The 22,386-nt window shown below is 33.0% G+C and overlaps 3 protein-coding genes across 4 annotated transcripts; 1 reads left to right on the forward strand and 2 right to left on the reverse strand.

Moving 5' to 3' along the window:
* Positions 1-2,234: 2,234 nt before the first annotated feature.
* LOC117233566 (ornithine decarboxylase antizyme 1) lies at positions 2,235-4,654 on the forward strand (the record flags this gene model as incomplete). The annotated part of the gene is made up of 4 exons (XM_033493978.1): positions 2,235-2,366; positions 2,507-2,756; positions 2,847-3,003; positions 3,157-4,654. Coding segments are annotated over 3 exons (498 nt in total), but the record flags the coding sequence as incomplete, so codon positions are not given.
* Positions 4,655-4,960: 306 nt separating this feature from the next.
* On the reverse strand, positions 4,961-17,795 carry LOC117233525. The gene is made up of 21 exons (XM_033493893.1): positions 17,547-17,795; positions 15,964-16,108; positions 15,363-15,718; positions 14,749-15,211; positions 13,723-14,421; positions 12,985-13,388; positions 12,510-12,699; positions 12,132-12,332; positions 11,573-11,592; positions 11,033-11,317; positions 10,866-10,943; positions 9,765-9,946; positions 9,579-9,667; positions 9,434-9,491; positions 9,224-9,350; positions 9,035-9,153; positions 8,879-8,947; positions 8,730-8,790; positions 8,391-8,606; positions 8,056-8,226; positions 4,961-7,983 (listed from the first exon to the last, which is right to left on the reverse strand). The coding sequence occupies exons 1-21, from the start codon at positions 17,683-17,685 to the stop codon at positions 5,486-5,488; spliced, it is 6,570 nt and encodes a 2,189-aa protein (XP_033349784.1). The 5' UTR covers positions 17,686-17,795; the 3' UTR covers positions 4,961-5,485.
* Positions 17,796-19,990: 2,195 nt separating this feature from the next.
* Positions 19,991-21,598, reverse strand: LOC117233565 (ras-related protein RHN1). Of its 2 annotated transcripts, none has more exons than XM_033493977.1 (4): positions 21,490-21,598; positions 21,218-21,313; positions 20,884-21,011; positions 19,991-20,677 (listed from the first exon to the last, which is right to left on the reverse strand). In XM_033493977.1, exons 2-4 carry the CDS (start codon positions 21,255-21,257, stop codon positions 20,183-20,185), a joined length of 663 nt encoding a protein of 220 aa, XP_033349868.1. In that variant the 5' UTR covers positions 21,258-21,313; positions 21,490-21,598; the 3' UTR covers positions 19,991-20,182. The 2 variants fall into 2 exon arrangements, with proteins under 2 accessions (XP_033349868.1, XP_033349867.1); XM_033493976.1 differs by having other exon boundaries at positions 21,218-21,400.
* Positions 21,599-22,386: the final 788 nt, after the last annotated feature.

Genomic DNA, 22,386 nt, shown 5'->3' on the forward strand with positions numbered 1-22,386 from the left:
TTATTAATTGTGTAAATAGAATGTTATGAATGAAAAAATCTAATCGATTTGTATCGACTCGATATAACTCGAATCGAATCGAGTGAAGTCGGCATTTAAGGAGGAGCGCTTCAGTATCGTTTCATTCGCCTGAATAGCACGGTTGCCTTGGTGTGTCAGTAACTCTACGATAACTCTTATCGGATAGCGATCGCTGGTCTAGCGAATATTTCATTGTGGAAAAGTAAAAATTACGGCCGCCAAAATTTTACGAAGAAAGAAGTATGAGTATTAACTCCGGTTTACCATTAAGTAATTGTGGAAGTACTAAAAAAGGCATAATAATGCCAAGTTTAATATCCAGCAATTGGTAAGTACCGTGCGACTACTGCGCCATTTCTGTCTTTGCTTGATCATCGCCATCTTATATTCTATTTATTGGAATTTATGTTATCCTTACAATTTTTCTTCAGCCAAAATACTTCTTATAAAAGCTATATTAATAGCAAATGTCGAAAATCATTATTTTCTTTCATGAATAAAAATTTCATCAGAAGTACTTCAGAAATATGCAAACAACGCATTAATAATTCACATTACCTTTCGATTCTATCATTTACCTTGATAGTAGTAAAAATCTTCGGATTTATAATGTATTTTATAATCACTGTTATATTCTCTTGTATGCTAGGAATACTTATAAACAAAATTACACATTAAAGAGATATAATATTTTGAAGTAAAGTGATTTGATAGAACAAATACAAACTAATTAAAACTAATGGTGCGAAAATAAAATGATAATGAAATTTTAACGCGACCTATAATTTTTTGAAAGTATTATTTCCATAATATAATACGCTGCCACGTGAATCGTGAACATCCATCGCGTGACGTAGAATCGGCGCGTATGCGTCGACACATTGTACGTGTCAGCTGTTTCTTCTCTACATGTAAAGCACAAAAATCTAATAAACAAATTTTGTTACAACTTTATTTCGACCGAATAAATTCCTTTTCATAAGAATAAATATCGAGGTTACATTGATATTACAGCAGTTTTTACTAATTAGCAATATCGTATATATATAATACAAACTGTTATACTGAAACGGAAATAATCGTACATTAGATGTATATGTGTAGTATATAGACAAAGCATAGAGATTTCTTACATAATTCTTATTGTAGTCTAGAAGTTGGCATGTGTGGAATAAAATCATGATATAATCATACTTTCAATATTAAATCATAGTTAGAAGAAAATAGTTGTCAAAACAAACTAATTTTACTGTAACGATATAAATAAAATATATAGTAATTAATTACTTCTTTCAGGCATTAAGTAATAAATGTGAAATCATCAATTTTCCACGGTGACAATTGCGTTATTTTTATTACGGTGCGAACGATAACCAATCATATAAAATCGAACGGGAAGACGAAATGAGTCACTACGAATCTTTATGAAAATGCATATTCAGTTTTTATATAATTAGCAGTCTGAACAAAAATATCCACAATGCAATTTTAATCTCGTCTTTTTCCTCGTTTCACAATCGTATAAAGATAAATTTGAATGTACTTAGTAGAAACTCGTTGATAACGAATATACTTACAATAAACAGTGATATCTAAATTTACAAGCGTATCTAAGCATACATAGTCTTAATCATAATTATCTTCCTCAATAAATTCACTTCATTATCGAGATATATATATATGAAGAAATGTTATATATATATATATGTTGAAAAATATTCTCTATCGCTAACATTAATCATGTGTTTGTTAGCTCCTTTGAACTATTCTATAATTAATTTCAATTTACGATATATTTGTCAATTTCATATCAACCGGTTTTATTAATATGTTTGAGTTTGAAATTCTATGATTTTCCATGAATACCTTATCTAATACATTACGCGCCACATACGTGCGGCAAGTATAAGATTCCAAGAAACGAAAAACGAATATAATTTTTATCTTTTTAAAACATTGTGAAGTGAAATGTAAATATATACAAAGAAAGATAAAATACTTAAAAATATAAATAACCTGATAGATAATTAAAAAAAGGAAATTTAATTACTCAGACATTATTGTAATAAAAGTATATCAGACAATAATGATAACATAACTAATCGTGGGCACAATAAAATTTAATTGAAATATGAATTACAGTGACATGTCAAGTAAATATATGGACGAAAGTTTAGAGGAAGGCTCTAGATTCCAACAACATTATTGTATAACGTTGGGTGTGGGGCCTCTGTGGTGGTCCTGATGTGCCCCATGCCGCATTGTCTGTATCTACAGTCAACACAGAGAGCCGCGGCGTGGGGATCAAGCAGAGTCAGCTCTCTGTGAGCTCCCACATTGTTCAAGTACGTATTTACAATTATTATATTGGATAAAAATATTTTTCTATATCATAATACTATTTAAAGTATTATATTTTCTATATTTAAATTTTCTCTATATTTGTTTATAAGGTTTATATGTATAATTCCAATCATGTTACTAGGAGGATGAATTATTGAAAGCTGTGCGAAATAGCGAATCATTACGCTTGACATTTACTCTACATTTGACGGAAAGCACATCCGTTGAATGGGAAACTGTAGTATGGCGTCATTGTCTTTATATTCGCGTGCCAAGCTGCCTTTTACCCGAAGGTTCGAAAGAAGGTTTCGTGTCTCTCCTGGAATACGCTGAAGAAACATTACGATGTACAAATATCATCATTTGTCTGCGTAAAGACAGAGCGGATCGAGGTACTTGTCGTCAACCGTTCTTTGACTCCAATGAAAATGATTATGAGGAGAAAAGTTTCTCGTCTAAAACACTTTGTTGTTATGGTTTAGCAATGCTGGTTCGTACCTTCATGTTTTTGGGCTTCACTGTACTACCGCCTACTCACTCCTTGGTACCACCAGGCAGTGATGCTGGCAATCTCTACATGCTCTATGCCATCGAGTAGTCAACCAGAAGCTCGACTTCTCTTTCAAATTTAACGCACAGGTATTTTTTTTTTGTTTTTGTTTTTGCGTAAATATTATCACTTTAACCAGTTCATTTTTTGTCGATCTAAGCTTCTAAGCTTTGCTATTTCCAAGTAACTCTTATCGTTTTTCTATACTTTTTTTTTCTTTTTTGCCTTTTTCTCAATTACAGGGGCTAACAAGTACATAAACGGAAACGTATACGTTCTACAACCATCGGAACGAAAAATAAATTACAATCCAAAGGTCTTAAATAGTAAACGGAATTTCTTTCTTTTCTATTTTCTTTGCTAGTTTATGTTATTTACTACTAAGAAAAATCACAAGTTTAGGATTTCACGAAAAAATATATAAAAATTCAAAATTTTCATTTCGCAACTTGCTATGATCATAAAATAAATTATTGTATTAGAAACTAACGACTTCGAAAGATGTAAAGTATGTAAAATATGTCAAAAATAACATTTCCAGCACCTTGGCGTTAAATTTAAGAGAAATATCTTTATATGTATACGTACGTACATATATATATAGGGAGAGAGAGAGAGAGAGCGAGCGAGAGAGAGAGAATGAGTGTGAGAGCGAGAGAGACATGAAGATGTACGGAGAAAAACGAAAAAATACAGAACAAACCGAAACTGATAGTCGGGTATATGTAGATCGCCAACATAACAGGTTGTGGGCGAAAATGTCGATTCATTCTCTTGAATACAATGTTAAGATCATATGAACAGCTGACGAAGCTTCCCACGTAAAAAATTTGACGGTATCAAGGCTTAAAAGTTACATAAACCTATGAAACGTCAAATTATAAAAGAAATTTACTACTAATAAATCTCAATGTTAATTGTATCAAATTGGATTTTACCGCGTTTTATTCTGTATTATTATACATCTTTAAAATCATTTGTAAGTATTATTATTCTATATACACATATACAGATATTTTATACATGTAACGATGCGCAACTAGTGTTTGGTTTGTCTTAAATAATTAATTTTTGTTTAACTTGTATTTTTTACATGATGTATACAAATTCATTACTTTCCCAATAAAGATTAGTTCAAATAAAGCATCAACTTGTGATACAATTTATGAAACTTTGATATCATTCTGTATCTGTAATGAGATGTGAAAACATAATTCTAAACATAATCCCAATTAAAAGATATATTTATAATATTTAAAATATTTCGTTAAAATGTTTACTAAAACAATCAATTACACACTGGTAGCGATCGTTGTAATTGTAACTAGGTCGATATTTTCTTTTTGCTTTATTATGTTTAGGTATTTAAATAATATTTCTAATGATTGTAATTATAATTATAATCTTTGGTAACCCGAATCAATTAACATTGTGGAGTTTGTTTTAGTAAATGCGTTCTTTAGTGTTGACTTGATAATAGATGACGTTAAATGACGTAAAAAAAGTGTTAATAGCTTGCTAGAAATATAGATAAGTACAGAATAATGAATTAGTATACGTTAACGCAAATAGTTTACGATTTATCTTGAGTTTTCAATTGAAAATAAAACTCTGCGTTCTATTAACTAGTATTGTATACTGTATTGATATAGTTGATTACATGGAGATACATGTATGTTACATTTATTATTGTGGAATTACCGAAAACACTCTTGCTAAATAAAACTTTAGAAAAATGCATAAATTTTGTACTTCGTTCTATATCAGAAGAATTAAAGAAAAAATTAACTTTTATATGTATACCTTTGTATATACAATGTCCACATACGCACATAAAAGTAGTGCTCAGGTCCTCACTTAGCAGAAGCTTCATATCCTCACCAGTCCGTTCCTGTAACTAGCTTCATTGTGATAGGTGACCTCGAAACTCTGCATTTCGTATATTAAACAAACTTTTAGCTACAACAATAGCTACAACGATAAAATATCGAGTTTTTGTAACTACGCAAACACTACTATATAAAGAATTATATACTTAGATACATGTTTTAAACTTGTAGTATCTTCTCGTATAATAATAATTTATTACTTCATATAAAGGTACAACTCAGCAATATAATCGTATTAATAATATTGATATAACATAATTCAATGATTGTTTTATTCTATTATTATTGTAGTATTATTAGCAATGTTTTCAAACAATACAGATTGCATAGCGTATATGAAGTGTTGGTGATTTAAATTATGTTCATTGAAGATTTTTAGTAACAATATGATGAATGAAATTTCTATTCATGGTTATTTTATGGTTTCTTTAATTGAAATAACAGAGTACGAAAGTAAGCAATAAAAGTGAAAACGAATGTATCAATACATGATATAATATCGACCCGATTTATAAGATGTTTTTTTATAACATTCTTATTCAAGTAACTTGTTATCTTGCACTAATTACACAGATGTAACTTAGAACGATTTGGAATATTGGATAATTCTCTAAACAGTTATACAACTTATCATCTACGACGCCTAATTAATTCAAAAACTTGTACTTCACTTCATTTTATTTTATAGTAAATTAGTCCTTTTAATGTCAATATCTATTTCATCTGAGTTATTTTTTGGTACCAAACCTAAACTGTTTAACATTCCGGATGGTGCTGTATCCTCAACCGGGTAACCAGACACTTTGTTACATTTAATCAAATGTGTGGCTAATTGATTTCCATCGGTTGTTGCATAACCGCATGAACATCGCATCTTTTTATTTAATGGAATATTAATAAGAGGAGAAGGAACTACCAAACTGGTCATCGGTCGTTCGTTATGAATTTGTTGTTGATGTTCCTTAAACGCACGCCAACAACAAGTTACGTAGCGACACAATTGGCATATTTGTTCACCTGGATAATGATCTTGTTCATCTATATCCTCTTCGCATTCTTTACAGGATAGATGTTCAATTGGAACGTTCACTGTAATTGGACCAGTGATCCATTTTTTAACTCTTTCATCGTGTGGTAATTCCGTAACTGGACTATCGAATTCAAATCGTCTATTTTGAAATCGTTGTTTTGAAATCATTATTCCGTTATTACTAACTGAATACGGAACAACCTTTGTACTAGACACAGAGTCATGCAATTCCCTTTGATGTCTTTTTAATGAACTTTTCTGATTAAACCAAAGACAACATTTGGAACATTTATTTCCACGTCCTTGTTCCCTTCTGATAACATGTCTTTGCATATGTAATAAGAATGCGTGAACGCTGGTAACATTGGGGTTGCCTTCTTTTGCAAAATCTATTACTTTCAAACAATAAGGACACTGTAACCCTTCGCCCTTTTCATGACCACGATAGAAATGATCAATAGCGTCTTTATGACTGGAAGTACGATAACCGCAAATTTCGCATCGGTAAGGCATTTCCGAAGGACAATGCATCGACGATAAGTGGTTAATTAGAAGACCAGTGTTCCCGAATTTTTGTTCACAAATAGCGCAAACAACCATGTCACTGTCAGAATGACCAAAAGTGCTGTGTGATTCCGTAATGTGTGTAATCATCTGATGTTGAGATGAAAATGCAGTGCAACAATACCGGCATACAGGAGAATTTGATTGTCCGGGTACTTGTGGTGGCACATGGCCAATAGTGTGTTCCATTACATCTGTATTTGAACGCAATATTGCAGCGCAAAGAAAGCATTTAAAATATAGGGAACTTTTATGTTCCTTTAAAAGAAGAGTTTTATCACCTTCCATAGTAGCATAGTAAAATTCTTGCAACTGTATCTGATCGTTTTTACATTCCTTATCTATTTCTCTGATGCCTTTTGAATCGTAGATGGCTTTTTTCACCTCTGGCTCTGGACTAATGGCTGTTGTTGGATTTCTCTTTCGTCCCCTCTTCGGACCAGGTTTTGTTGTTTGAACGGAAGGCAATGTTTCTTGTTGTTTCATGTTGCTACTACTTGGGATCAAAACTTCGCAGCCCGAAAAAAATTCTTCTTTATTTATCGTCATAAGTGGTGTCAATGGTGGTGAATTCGTATTTGAGTAAGACCAGTTATGAAACGGATTAGCACCTATCTTATTCAAACGATCTATGAGACATTCGTTTGACTCGATTCCAGTTTGCTCTGCGATATGTTCGATAATGTTGTCAAATGCTCGGGCAGCAGTCGTTCCGTACATTTCTCTCCATACTAATTCGTCCAAAAATTGTTGTATCATTTGTCTACTAAGCAAACTAAGAGTATTTTGAAACATTCTCGGGACAATCTTTCTTAAATATTCCATAATGTGATAATTGCTCATAAAATTTCGAGGACCCTGATCAGAAAATGCTGACTGTGTAACATGATTAAAACCCATTTCTTCAAGAGTGCTTTTATCAACGGTGAAGTCGGTCATAATTTTCGTATCCGGGTGTACCCACTCCTTCAGTGGGTGTAAAATATTATTGAACCGTCGTTTATATGACCTATCACCATCTTGCACCGGATCACACGCTCTTAATCTTAAATCAAGTGTGGCATAATGCAATACACCAAGTACTTCGACTTTAACTTGTCGTAAATTTCCGTCCTGCGATGTTGTACCTAAGCTAATTACACCAACTTGTATCACGGAATTTTTACCTCCCATTTTACGAAATTTATCGCAAATTGCGGCAGTGCAAACACTACGTAAATGTGTATAAAAATTTTTCACATATACATTTGATACCTTTACCCAGGAAGTAACATTTTGAACATTTGTTTGGCATGCCCAATGATAAATTAATTTTAAAAGAATGGTAGGTGTATATGTAGCACTCTGAAAAATTGAACCGGAAAAGAGGGAAACAAAACGATCTGGACAACATTCTGAAATCCAAACATATCCTCCCGAATATGGAAATGTACCGGGATCACTATACATTCCTAATTTCAATTTCCTCTGATAATTATTATTATTATGTTGCGTACAAAATTGTTCAGACTTTACCAACCCTTGCTGTATCAACCATTCAGCAAATTTTGTAGCCGAGTACATGAGTACGCTCTTGACTTTCAAATCTGAAACGTACATTAATAATTTATATAAAGAAAAGGGTGGCAACCGATAATCACACCCATGTTAATAGGTACCTAACTCCGATCTTTCTTTCTGAGCTACTATTGGCGCGATATCCTTTGTACGAAGATTCGGTCTAGCTACGATGACCAACGAAGGAAATGTTCTGCCTCCGTTTATTTTGTTAAAAGTTACTTCCTTTCCATCTGGAAGATTCTTCTTCGATTCGTCAATTTGGTCGCAAGCTAAAGTGAAAGATTATTGGAATTAAAGCAGAAAAATTCTATTTGTCTACTACTATTGACTGCAAATAAATTATCTCTAACGTCAATTCGATTTCCCAGTCAATACACAGCAATCAACGTGACAATCATAAAGCGTTTAATTCCACATAAATTCTTCCTCTAACCTGCACTTTTTCCAACTGATATTCCACCAATACTCGTATGCTCAGTTGGTTTTGCAATAGCCAGTTTTGTTGTTGTTGCTGACACCGTTATCGTTGATGATACCGTTCCTGTAGTCGTATTTATCGTAGCTGATGTTGATGACACTGTTGGTGTAACCTGTTGTTTACTTACAGTTTTTATTCTGAGATTAGTAACACCTTGCGGGCTGGTTGTAGCTAAAACATTAAATTTAATTTGCAGAAACTACGTGTTTAGAGTACGTAATTAGCATATAGCAAATTTATAGATGCTTTATATCTTACTGAAGGTATATTTCAAAGTGATCAAATGGAACTTACTTGGTGTAACAACATGCGTCGAGCATCCTAATTTCTGTTTTCCACGAGGTACTAGTGTGGGCTATATGATTAGAGTAAGATGGGATCAGTTCAACAAAAAAAAAAAGAAAAAAAATCTGGTAGTGAAACGATATTTACGCATAACATACTTCCTCTATTATATCAGATTGCTGTACTTCGAGCACTTTTGTTCTGCGTCCGGAACGAGTATACTTATACTGCAAAAAAAAGTAAAGAAGAAAAAATAAGTTTTCTTCAAAATAGAACTTGTTAGAGCTTAATAAAGTAATGAGAAACTTTTATACATTTTCTGTTTGAGAATGTGAAATGGTAGATATAGTTGTAGCTGTAGATGTGGATGTTGAATTTGGTGTCAATGTTGAAGTAGAGACTGAACCTGATGAAACATTGGTCATAGAAGTTCCTAAAATTTATTACTTGTTACTATTGGTTTATTGTATATGCACAATAAACAATCATAAACAATTATTTACCTTGAGGCTGAGCAACGGATCCAAGAATAACTCCCATTCGTGAATCCACAACCAATTGTATGTTACCCTGAGATCCATTTGCATTATTTAATACATTCAATTTAATAGATTGGTTTTTATTTTGATTCTGTAATCAATATCACTTTTTAAAGACATAATGATAATTGTATAATACATATATATATTGTTTATAATATCTATAATACTTACTACATTGACAATAGGTTGTGAATTATTTTTAACCGTCGCTTGAGCAGGATTTGAAGGCCTGGTATACGAGAAGATACAAACACTGAGTTTGCTAAAAGAGCAGCAATTGCAAAAAGATAACATCTATGTAGAAAATGATACCTACAATGTATACTGATAACCGTTGACATTGCCTGCTTGGCATACCAATTTACCTCCATGATCTTTAACCAATTCCTCCAAGGTGGTAGCAACCTACAGGTATATAAGTGAATAAATTAGAGGAAAATTGAATCTACCATATAAAATTTAAAAAAAAGAGAATTGTTTAAAGAAAACAAATAAAACATACTCTGTCATAATTTTCTTTGAGTTCTAATCGTAACACTAACTGTGCTTCGCTGAGAGGCTCTTCTGAACACTCCAAATTTAAAGTCATGTGAGGTGGTCGACTGTTCGTTATTGAACGCGTAATCAGTCGTGTTTTCGGCATTTTTGTGGTATGAACAATTTTTTGACAATGTGCAGAACTGCCTACAGGGAGTAACATATATTTAACTTCAGTAAAATTTTACTGTATGTCTTTGCCTGCTTTTCCGCAAGGAACGTTGACAATACCTTCACACTTTTCAGACTAAAATGGGTTTCATACTAAAATAATGAGTGAACTGTTGCTGGGTTTTCTATACATGTAACTTCGTTTGTGTGATACCATCCGATCTAAAACTATGAACTATGATGGCGGCGTCACCGGCGTCGCCATAATGAAACCAGTGGCAATGATCAACAGCACTGCACAACACGTTCAATGCTGTTGTATTAACAAAGGTGATAACGATAACATAATAATGATTAAGGCAGCGACTATCCGAAGATAACCGGATAATGGGCAGAATCACAATGGCGAAAATATAAGTTACGAACAACACCGGCGACCTCTGTGATGGATGAGAAACTTAATGGAGGCGTGGCTTAGATTTCAGTGCACCAATCATATAGACAAGTGTTGACACTAGTATACTAAAAACATAAAAGAAATCGTCCAAAAATCGAGTCGTGAAAAATCAACATGGAAGACATGAAGGTTTATATTCTGCGTTATACATGACATACTATAAGTGTCTCAAATAGAAACAGGACACTCTATTCACTTCTATCTGTCTCGCAAGAACGAGAACTCTGTTGTCTTCTATGTTGATTTTTCATAACTCAATTTTCGGACGGTTTTCCCTAGTGAGTGTCGAAACCTATTTATATGACCATGCTCTGGTGGTAAGATGGCAAACTACTGAACGTAGGTCCTTTGGTCTTTCTGTTCATTTATTTAAATCAGCTGATTTATCTATATTCTAAATATTCGCCAGCTTCTAACAATTAAGAATTTTTTTAATTAAAAAAATGTTCTTTATGAGCTGTTCTATTTAATCTTTTATGTATCTGTTGATGTACTTACTAAACTGTGTATTAATTGAAGAACTCGGGAGGTTGACTGATGGGATTGCTGTGTTTTTTAAACGACGTATGCGACTATCTAGAAGAAAAAATGTTGGTAAATTCCCGACACGACTTTTAAAAAATCGTAAATTTTATGTCCAACTCTATATATAATTATAATAATACTTGATGGGATAAAATCTTCCTTTGTAAAGTGTAATGAGCATACTCTCATAGACGATGATACACTCTTGCCCATTTTTAAAACTTTCACCCATGCACTGAAGCGGTCAATAATTTCCTCTTTATTTAATTTGTTTTTTAATTTAACTAAGTTTTCATTTTCACGGGGAAAATGATAAAAACGGACAGTGTCATGTTTACATGCACGACTGTTACAACCGTACACACAGCAATATACTTTACTTTTATTTTTTCTGGCAGAAAATTCCATTTTAATTTTTATAACTGCTTAAATAACTATGTGACTCTTACTACACTGATCAATTTAAAAGCATTAAATGAATTTAAAAGCACTCGTTTTTCACAACGTGTCCATTTAAATATTGATGATCATATGAAATAATATGGATACTGGATAGTCGACCTACTCTCAGTAGTTTAGTTTTGCTGTCACTAGTTGGCGTATCAAATTTTCAGTTTCCTATGGTTAATGTTTATGCTGAGTACATACGTATTTACATAAGTAAGTAAGTAAGTACATACTTGTTAAATTAAAACCAAATCTTTAGCATAAATTATTCAGATAAATTTATTACTTAGATACTACTACGACTCAAAATAAATTGTAATTATCTTTTCTACATTAATTGAAATACGAAATAGGAAGATTGTCATTAAATCTTATACACATGATTATATTAGGTTATATGTATACAGTATACATACATATACATAATAAGAAACTGTTTGCCCAAGTCACGGAACATTTTAGTTATTTTCTTGGAAATTAATTAGGGTTTTTTATCTGGGTAGATTCTGTGTACTACTCTGTATTTTTTTATAAGTCTACTAGTATCATCTTAACAAATATATGTTATGTACTTCGTAATTATCCATTTATTAATTTAACGGAATTGCGATGGAAATATATAATGTTCATAAAGTATATTTTTATCTCGAAATTGTTATTTGAAGAGAAAATAATTGTTATTATCACCTAAAGGAAATTCTGATAATGAATAAAGAAAGAAGACACTGTACATGTTGTATGCGAAAACGGCAATGAGAATAGGTTTCTTTTTTTATTGGAAGATTCTATCACTGTAGTTTCCATGACTCCTTAACGTTAGGATTATTGGTAGAACAGTTTGGTGGCGATGTTTCATGGAAGTAAATTACTGGCCAATGACGAGCGGTATATAATGGTGATTGGCGATAACTTGTATGATCCATTGCAAAATGATATGGATAATATGTTTCGCTACAAGGTCTCCATTGATCTTCGTTGGGACCCACATAACACCTACAAGATTGTTTAATTAGTTATTTATTTATTACCAGACTGTCATATTTTTATTAGAGAACTTTTGTACTATAACTTTTAAAATTTGGATTATAATACATACGGTTTACGATTAATGATAAAAAACGAAGAAAAATGGAAATAAAATGGAATTAACTCAATCGATATTAATCGTACCAAGGATGATGATATCCTTGTGAAAATCCACATTGATGACTAGGTTCGCAGCAGTAATCCCAATTACCATATTCATTTTCAATTTCACAAGACCAGAATCCAGTGATCTCATTTCGTTGACAGACGGTGCCGTTTTTGCAAGGAGAACCGTTTACCGTATAACGTCGAGATGGAGGAAGCTGGTTTGTTGCTATTCAAATAAAATTAATAGATAGCGATGTTAATGTAGTTCAACCTATAACTCATTGGCTTTCCTTTTTCATCTATACTAAGAATAATTATTATTAATGATTTATGTCGGTCGAGGTTCAGCTATATACAAACGCGTGTGCTTAAGCCTAAATATAGTGTAATTTTAACGTAAAAATAACTGAAATTTTTTTCGAATACTTGAAAGCGAGGACCAGCGATTATGTATAAGAAAAAATTATTCAGAATGTTGACTTTGACAACATAAGGTCATCGAAATACTTACAATGGAAAAAGTTATGTCCATATTCGAAAGTACCAGGTTCAAGAGGGGATGCGTTGTCTCCACTAGCTAACTTATGTTTGTAATCGTGTTCCTCAGGTCGAAATTTATTTCTCCATCGAGTGGGATGATAGGAAGCTGGCTCACGAGGGTGATGTATTTCGCTCTCGGGTGTTCTTTGAGCATTCGGATAACCGAACTCAGGAGGATGTGATTGATCGTGATTTTCAAATGTTGGTGCATTTGTCGTATTGAAAGCATTCGCGATTAAACCACAATATGGATCAAAATCTTTCCATGTATATAATGTGTGATCATTATCGTGAACATAGTCCAGATTTGGCCTTAGATCTCGTATTGATATGTCGCTTAAAAAACAGTTACTCCGTGTATTATCGATAGTAATGCTACGAATGAAATTAATCATTATTGTACGATACTTTTTCAACACTATACATACCTATACTAACAGACTGCGGATGTTTATGCAAATTATTATGTGTGCCTGGTTTTATGGGCACGACTCAAGAAATGGAATCCAAGCAAAGATTTATTTCACCTACTAAATGTTATTATGATTACTATACTTTGGATATTTTATAGCGGATGTCACTGTAATCGTGCTACAACCGGGCAAAGAATGATTTCTCATTTTGTGTATTCTCGCATTTTTCAATTTCCCCTAAATGCATAAGCATTCGCAGACTACATATTAATACTCACCGAAAGTGAAGTACTCACATGTAATTAAACGACATACAAGGTACCACACCGGCGTTTCTCATCGTCGAACACCTTCGGCGGCAATCCTGTTTTGTAACAGCTCGCATCGAGGAAATCACTGCGTGAGACATTAATTTGCATGGTCTATGATATTCGGAATAACAAAGTTCGTCCATGTGCGATTGAGACGATCCCTTGTCGTACGGAGTAACTGCATTCGAATTTGATAGGGACGAAGGATGCATTTCGCAACCATAAGATAATGTATTTCTTTCATACAACTCAGCACCATCCATATCTGGCATATCGATAGGATTTATTTCTTCTGCCGGCCAATCGCTTAAGAAACAGTTAGGTGATACGCGTTCATGACTGTACACTTTGTGATTGTCCATCGCATATTTGAAAACGAAGCTTCTACAAACAAATTCTTGCGACGTGGTGCACGCAAATTGACATTCTCCAAAATCATTAACAAATATTGATTTCTTCATGACATCCATCGGCATGGTAAATCCACTTCTGATCCTCGAGAAACATTCTTCCAAAGGATATCGATTTGTTGACTTTTTTAAGTAGCAGTTCTTAGCATCTGACGTTAATACGTAGGTATCGTAATCGCGATTTGGTTCAAGATCCGTGTAAAAATTTAGATCCTGATAGGAACGATCGCTTAGTAAACAGTTATCAGTAGGATTCGTGGTTGCCACGTTGCATCTACATAAATACAAAGAATAAAATTAATAACATAACATAATTCGAAAGGTGACCTCGACGTTCTCTAGTGAGAACGAGGTCACTGATGTTCAACTACGACGGAGTTGTTGAATTTTAACGTTCGATGAGACAAAAGCAGCTAAACACGCAGTGATTTGCGAAAGTATTTCATCAATTACCGTATTTAAAAGTTTCTCGTGTTATTCAACATTTATTAAATCATTTATTGTTTGATTTATTTGATCGTTATTTGGCGTTATATTTATTTCAAATAAAAAATGCCCAACCCTTAGGTATCAGTAAAAATTCTTCTATTCTTTCGCTTACCTATAAGCAAAACTTTCGCAAGAGAAACTTGTTTCATTGGTACAAAACTCTTCGCATTGTTCAAAATCGTGTGCCGCGCAAGTCTTTCGTAAGACGCTTCTGCTTAATTTTGAACCTGAGGCAGCTTTCACTGAACATTTTCGTGTCATTTGTGATGTCTCGTGTTTTTCATAATATGGTTCTTTTGGAACGGACACGTAATTATCATTATAGCCGAATGCACTGCCGTAATTGTACAATTTCCCATAAAATTGCTCGTTCTCGTTAGGAATGGAATATTCCTGTGTCAGAGGATGGTCTAATCGTGAATTGGGAAAACGTGGCGATTTTGCGTCAAAATATCCTTTATCGTAATCAACGCGAGAGTTGACAAAGGTATTGTCGTTAATGATATCGGGATTGCGAGACTCCGATTCTTTCCAGTTGCGATTCCAATTCAAATCATGATAACGAGACGTAAAACCTATTTCGTTTGAAATAAAAGTAGTATTTTCATTAATAACGAGAAAAATATGTTAGATTATTGTTTCGTTTGTGTACTCTGTCTTATATCACTACTCTCCTCCAATTACATCGTAATCGTATCGTATCATAATCTAAATAGAATTATTTACCATGAGGCTGTTCGTAATGAAATGGTTTGCCAGATCGTGCGAGGCCATTTGAAAAATCATAAGCTGATTCGCGATATAGCGGATAATTCTCTTTATAGATCGAATGATCTGTGTGCACGAAATCTTTATTCGCATTTTCACGGTCCAACCATGTGTTTTGACTATTTTCTCGAGAACTTTTTACATAGCTTTTCCAACGTGGTATACCGTTATCATGCCATGCCGAGGAAGGGCAATTGTCAACCTTCTCGTAATAATCGTAATAAGAATCAATTGAGAAATCTTCATCGGTATCCATGCGAAAATATGGTGTTGATGTCAATTCGCATGTGCACTTTGAATCATCGGTCCTACGTCTTCAAATTACGGGAAAATTATATTATAATCCATAGTTGAATTTTGTTATCGCATATAGTTTTTTTAAAAACCAATTCAATAACACTACAATATTCTATCGCACGCAGCTACGATGATTATAAAAAATAAGATCATTGTACCTCGATTTATCTCTAATTTTGTAATTAAAATGCATCTTGTCAAAAATAAGCAATTGTCTGTCTACTTTAGAGCGATAACGTATATAGGAGACATTTTCACATACCTATGATTAAAACCTTTACACACAAAAGTCTTTTCGTAATCACATGCTCGACAACAATCCTGTAGATTTTCACAATTGACGATACGCTCGATGAATAATCCCATCATTTTCTTGCCAGGTAGCAGCTTTCGATGACAAATTATAACTAAATTTTTGAAACATATTTATCTAATTGCAAGCTATACATACATCTATATCACACGCAACATTAACAGATCGTAATACGAGAACATATGCGTAACATTTACTAATAAATGAATATGTAAAATCCTAGCATTAGGATTTGGATAATCCTGTCGTATCATTGTAAACTTACGTGCAAAATCATCGTTATTACTTCTCTTCGAGATCGTTGAACTATGAATCGTACGAAGAAGAAGCAGTGAGATAAAGAGACTCCAAAACCACGATTTTCTAAACATATCTGCTTCTGTTTCTTTAATTATTAAAACCGACACAGCCAATTCAGAAAGCCTCTCTTTTCTTAATCGAAATAATTAAAGTCGTTGTATTTTTTGGCCACGATGATTTTCGTAACAAACACAAAAATATTAATTTTCGTGATCATACTTCCTCCATAAATCTTCTTCAACTTCTTCCAATTATATCGAGCTACATTTATTATGTATTAACAGTATTATTGAGTATGAACGGAGAACACTACACCCTTCAAGAGATACCGAACATGTGTAAAATTGTATACGATGGAAACACCAAAACGTGTAAAAAGTAATAATGAAATTGAAGTCCAGCATGGTTTTATAGAAAAGTGAGTGCTTCGGATGCAATAGTGGGAGGAAATATTCGCACGTTGGAGGAGGGACATCATGATGATTGCTAAAGGTTGTTTGGAAGAATTGGTTTCTTAATATGCAAATACAACGATTGTCTTCACAAATACAGCGAGGACCGTAAGTATCGAGGCATCTATTGATATTTATTACAAATTGAATGCTTCTCGCTGCTTCTATCTTCTAGTTGCTTTATTATTGTACTGCGAATATTTATATAAATTCACATATTCATGGCTCGTTCATCAAACAGAACAAGTTAGTCGTATGCTATGATATTGAATTTCTTCAATTTTATTTATCGAATTTTAAAATTGTATTATAATTTTTGATAGAGTCTGTATTCAATACGTTAGAATTCTATATGGAAGATACTTTTTACTTGCCATTACTTGCCATTTTGTTTCATTATCAATTTACTATTAATTTTTCATACATTAAAATTATGTCACTTTAAAACTAAGCAAGCTCTATTATTTACGTCCTTCGAGATACGTCAAGGATACAAGATGCTATTATTTCAGCTAGCTCGATCATTCTAATTGTAGTATGATTCGAAAAAATTGGTCATTTACATATACATCCAGTACTTTTTTGTCGATGAGCCATCGCTTCTAAGAAAATACTAACTTTATAACACGTTTATTTATATTGAGCAATTATTATCACATAAAATAGAAATGTTTAGAAATTATAGTAACGATAGTTGCGTAATTACACTATCAAAAATGTATTTATTAGTATTTATGCAGTGTATATATATATAGTGGGGCATAAAATATTGCAACTTACCGAAAGGTGTGGGCGAGAAGGTTTCTTTATTTTTGTTTCCAATAATATCCAGAACACTACGGTTATTGTCCTCGGAAAAAAATCGTTGATCGTGATTAATAAGCAAACCATAGCTACCAATACGTCCATGATTCGTCATGCCATTTTTGTTTCTTGAAATTTCAGAAATATATCATTTTACATGATTTCTTTAAATTGTTACGTTCGATACACTGTAGATTACTGATCACTAAACTGTGGATATTTTCTTTGCCGATCGTGAATATGATTTTCTATCGTTAAAAGTAAAGAGAGAAATAAAAATGGGAATTACCTTGAAGATGTTAACGTATTATGTGGTGCCAATACCGAAATTGGTTCTGGTATTAATTTTGAGAAGGGATTATCATTGTTTATAATGGATCCTTTACTAATAAGCTTATTTGCTTTCGTTGAACGATTTTCATCTTCGCGTACGGAACTTTTATAGAAACGGTCAAAATCGCACCATATCGAGTCTCGTCGTTTTTTCGCGTAAACATCGTACTCCTGATCGGTTTCTAAATTTTCTAATGCCGGTATCTGTCGACTAATTAGACAGGTACTGTTACCCTTTACACCAACGCTAGAAAGAAAAAGAAAGTGAAAGAAAGGGAACGTGGTATCGATTGGTAAAATCGTGCCACGGTGGCTCGATAAAATGTTACGTTGATTTAAACAATTTTTTCGCGATATCGACAATATCCCGTACCCAAATGAAAACGCATTGCAATCATGCTTCTTTCCTAAACAATTTTTTTCACATTCCGTTAAACTCATGGCATTAGTTCGTGACGCGATGTCCATTTCGGGTAACTTAGAACCAATGGATATCCTTGTAAAACAATCTAAATCAAAAGATCTATTTTTATCGTTACAATATTTATAACAGAAACACATTTTCTACGAATACGTTTTACTATACGAATTACCATTCCCGGTAGGTGTTAAACGATTATCAATTGTAAGACACAGAGTATGTGAACATTGTTGAAGAATACTGAAAATTTGGAACACGAGTGGCAAAGATATGTAACTCGGTCTAAACATTTTAGCATCGGTCTAACGAATGATTATAATTTGCTTATATTTTCAGTCGAAAGATTAATCAAATAAAGATTCGATCGGTTAGAACGGCAAATAACCGGATTCACTATTATTATAAAACGTAATGACATTATCGATAACGCGGCCATACATCTTACACTAGATACTTTAATCGAAATGAGATAGTTTTCTAGTTAGGTTTCTGTAACATTCAACGATCTAAACTTGACTGAGAATACTAACGAACAGTAATGCTCTCTTATACAAAATGTAAAGAGTGTTCTCCAAAGCCGCTATTACGTTAGAAACGTTTCTCTGCCCGTTGCTTCTCCTTCTTCTGTTGTAGATCTCTACTCATAGACACGAAGAAACTCTTTCAATGTGCACTTGCGGCACATTGTTCTCCTGGTTACATGTACATCACGATGTTCAAATAACGCGCTCCTTTCTTCTCGCGTTTATTCACGCGACTTGGTCGCGCAGAATGAACGCCGCTAATTGGGTTACTCGCACAATACAACTTTACGCTGCAGGTACATACCTGAAATGAAATTAAGGATGCAGGATTTATGTAATTGATTAAATTTATCCTCTGATATACAGCGGCTCACAAAAGTACTTCAACGCTCATAGAAACTTTTTACAAATATATTATGTATCTTATACAAAACGTTTTCAGATTTCATTAACATTGTAATGATCGTAGAGCTTTGGAAAAGACGAAATTTACTTACTTATGATAAAAATAATTTCTTGTAAAATTTGTTTTCAAGTTTACAGTTGTTTTTCCAAAAATCAATATTCTTAAGTCACGACATCGTTGCACCACAGGAGGCATACAATCTCAATCGCTTTAAACGATTATCACATTTAACGGAATCTCTCAAACGAATTCCTTATGCAGTGAATCATCATTACTATGAACTATCTGAGGCATAACGGCATAACCGAAGGTACTGTACTAAAGAAATGCTTATGTAACGGAAGTGAGACGAGTTAAACATAAACAAAGCTGGGATGCGTTACGCTTCGCGAAGCCTGGCCCAAAGAGGGAATGACTCACCTTACCACTATCATTCTGTGCTTATGAGCACAAAATTCCTCTATTTGTTTCATTATGTACACTAAACGTGATACATAATAACTACCATAATTAGTACTGAATTACATTAATAAATTTTATACCCGCAACTCGTTGAACGAAGAAAGAAATAATTACATTTTTAATTTCATTTCAAATATCATAATTATTTGATATCGATATGAGTAATATCACATATATCATATCAGAACTACTTAATGTGTCATAAAGAGCATAAAATATTTTTTATTTTCATTAAAAATGTATTAAAAATATTAGTTATATAAGAAAGGCATAGTTGTAGAAAGATTTACAAATGGCATATATTTTTTTAAACCAAAAGTAAGAATCTGCGCATTGATTCGTGTACGTATTTATGCACAATAGTGATCTTATCTTAAATCGTTATCGAGGAATAATTACAAAGAACATATGTCCTTCCATATTATCCATATTTATAAAATCATTAAAATAAGGAATCGAAAGAAGGCTAGCAACAGGCATAAGGTTTCTCTTGCATTCCGTGAGCGATACTAAGGTGTTGAGCACCTTCCTCGACAATCGGTGTACATAATATGTCTATATCGTTAGGATCCAAGTTTGTCGATTCGTATACTCTTATTGGTGTAGAGTTATGGTCAGTCGAAGATAATCCAAGGAGACCTCTAGCAACAGTTAAGAATACATTCTCAATGCCTTCGCCTTGAAGAACCGACGTTTCATGATAGCTTGCACCAATTTTCGTAGCGTAAAGTCTACCCTCCTCTGCATTGACTTGCCGCTTTTCTATTAAATCCGATTTGTTTCCGATTACTGCTAATACCAGAGCTTCTTCCACGTTTCTTCGAAGTTCTGTCACCCATCGTTTCATTGCTGCAAACGTATTGTACTGAGTTAAATCAAATACCAATATAGCTGCATTAGCATTTCGATAGTACATTGGTGCCATTGATCTGAACCTTTCTTGTCCTGCTGTGTCCCAAATCTATATCCCATAAAACAAATAAAGCCATGCAGTATTCAGCTCTAATAATGTAATAAAGATATCTTTGAAAATTCAGTATATTATATTGTATTTTGTCTTGAAATTGTTTATACAAATTCTTAAGCAACATCGAAAGCTATTTAACGTGTTCTAACAAATAGAAACATGGAGAACAAAGAGAAATAATTTTATATTTATCGTTGTACCCGTAGCATTATTCCTGTATCTTGTATATTTAACTTGCAATTAAAAAACAATGCTCCAATTGTAGGATTCACCTGACCATTGTACGTTTTCCCAATATAATGCATGATCATGCTTGTCTTACCGACACCTGAAAAATTACAAATTAGAAGTAGATAGTATTATAAAGTAGTTTGAGCATATCAATGTAAACAATAAACTAACCTAAATATTCTTTAATAAAGCTATACAAGGTTATACATGGTTTCGAGGAATAAACGTATATAGGTATAGACACGAAATATAGAACGAAAGAAAATGAAAAATGTAAAATGTTTATTATTACGCAGAATTTACCTTGTGAACCCAAAATGACTATCTTTCCCTCTGTCTTCATTTTCTATGTTAAAGAGCAATACATAATGACACAGCTACCTTCCACTTTCATTTATCCTAGAAGTAATTAATTCAACAACAAAGTGATTTTTGTCATATAACGTATAATCTGGCAAAGCAATTATTAAAAACGCTTCTTGAAAACTATAACAAAGTTTCAAATACATAATAACGATCAGCGAATAATGTTAAAATAAGGTGTGTACATTATATAAAATCTAGATACTACATACCTGTTTTTATAAGATGACAATATTTCTATCCAAATACCGAAGTACACACTTGAGAAGCGAGAAACACGTTGAATTACGAATCATATTTCAATTGCATAAATAGATTTACCTATTGAATAAAACACAGTATTACGGCGACATCTATTATCACTGGTAACAACAAGCACCATGCCTATTCCTATATCTTTAATCTTCTATCTAACTACTTAAATGATAATATACCTATCAACATATAGAAAAAGCAATAAAACTCAGTTGTTATCGACGAAGGATAAAATAGAGAATATCTGTAATACCGACTTTGCGAAGAATTGGAGTGTTATTCACGCCCTCTGCGATTTACTGCGGTGAATATAGGAAACCATATTCAACTCAATTGTCAAGAACGATAAAATCAATATGTGCATACATACACAGTTTCACGGAAAGATCTTTATTAAACTTTTGAAAAGAAAATCTATCGATGTCAATAACTTCGTTTTGCGGCACACCGAATTTTTAATATCGTTCTTTATAATATAGTTTTTGACAAGTAAAGTCTAAAAGCCTTACCTTAAGGCGCGCAGCTGATTCATCTAAAAGTTATTATTTATTTCGGTAAACCGTGTAAATTTTATATACGTAACTTTTAAATAAATTATATGTACATATATCGTGTTCTTCCTCTGTAATATCCTCTGTAGTACGATATGAAGTATCAGTTAACGTAAAATCTGTTTTTAAAAAAACTCGAGCGAACGATGCTTCGTTGATTTGGAAAATTTTTTGGTATTTCCTGTACAAGATCAACGATAATCTAATAAATAGCGATGCTATTTCAGAAGGCGGTTCTCGTTCCTCCTTCTATGTTTCCGACGCCATTTTACATTGATTACGATGCGGTTAGCTCCTTCCAAT

This window comes from Bombus vosnesenskii, unplaced genomic scaffold (assembly GCF_011952255.1).
Source record: "Bombus vosnesenskii isolate JDL3184/JDL3185 unplaced genomic scaffold, Bvos_JDL3184-5_v1.1 scf7180000013297, whole genome shotgun sequence".
Taxonomy (NCBI): domain Eukaryota; kingdom Metazoa; phylum Arthropoda; class Insecta; order Hymenoptera; family Apidae; genus Bombus; species Bombus vosnesenskii.

Excerpts from the sequence above, each read along its gene's own strand:
- LOC117233525 (XM_033493893.1), bottom strand. The coding sequence starts at position 17,685 with ATGACGAATCATGGACGTATTGGTAGCTATGGTTTGCTTATTAATCAC. Across the intron at positions 9,668-9,764 it reads TCAAAGAAAATTATGACAGA|GTTGCTACCACCTTGGAGGA; the intron begins GTATGTTTTATT and ends ATATACCTGTAG. Across the intron at positions 8,227-8,390 it reads ATCAGTTGGAAAAAGTGCAG|CTTGCGACCAAATTGACGAA; the intron begins GTTAGAGGAAGA and ends CTTTCACTTTAG.
- LOC117233565 (XM_033493977.1), bottom strand. The coding sequence starts at position 21,257 with ATGAAGACAGAGGGAAAGATAGTCATTTTGGGTTCACAAG. Across the intron at positions 21,012-21,217 it reads AGTCATTTTGGGTTCACAAG|GTGTCGGTAAGACAAGCATG; the intron begins GTAAATTCTGCG and ends GTAATTTTTCAG. Across the intron at positions 20,678-20,883 it reads ATACAGGAATAATGCTACGG|ATTTGGGACACAGCAGGACA; the intron begins GTACAACGATAA and ends TATGGGATATAG.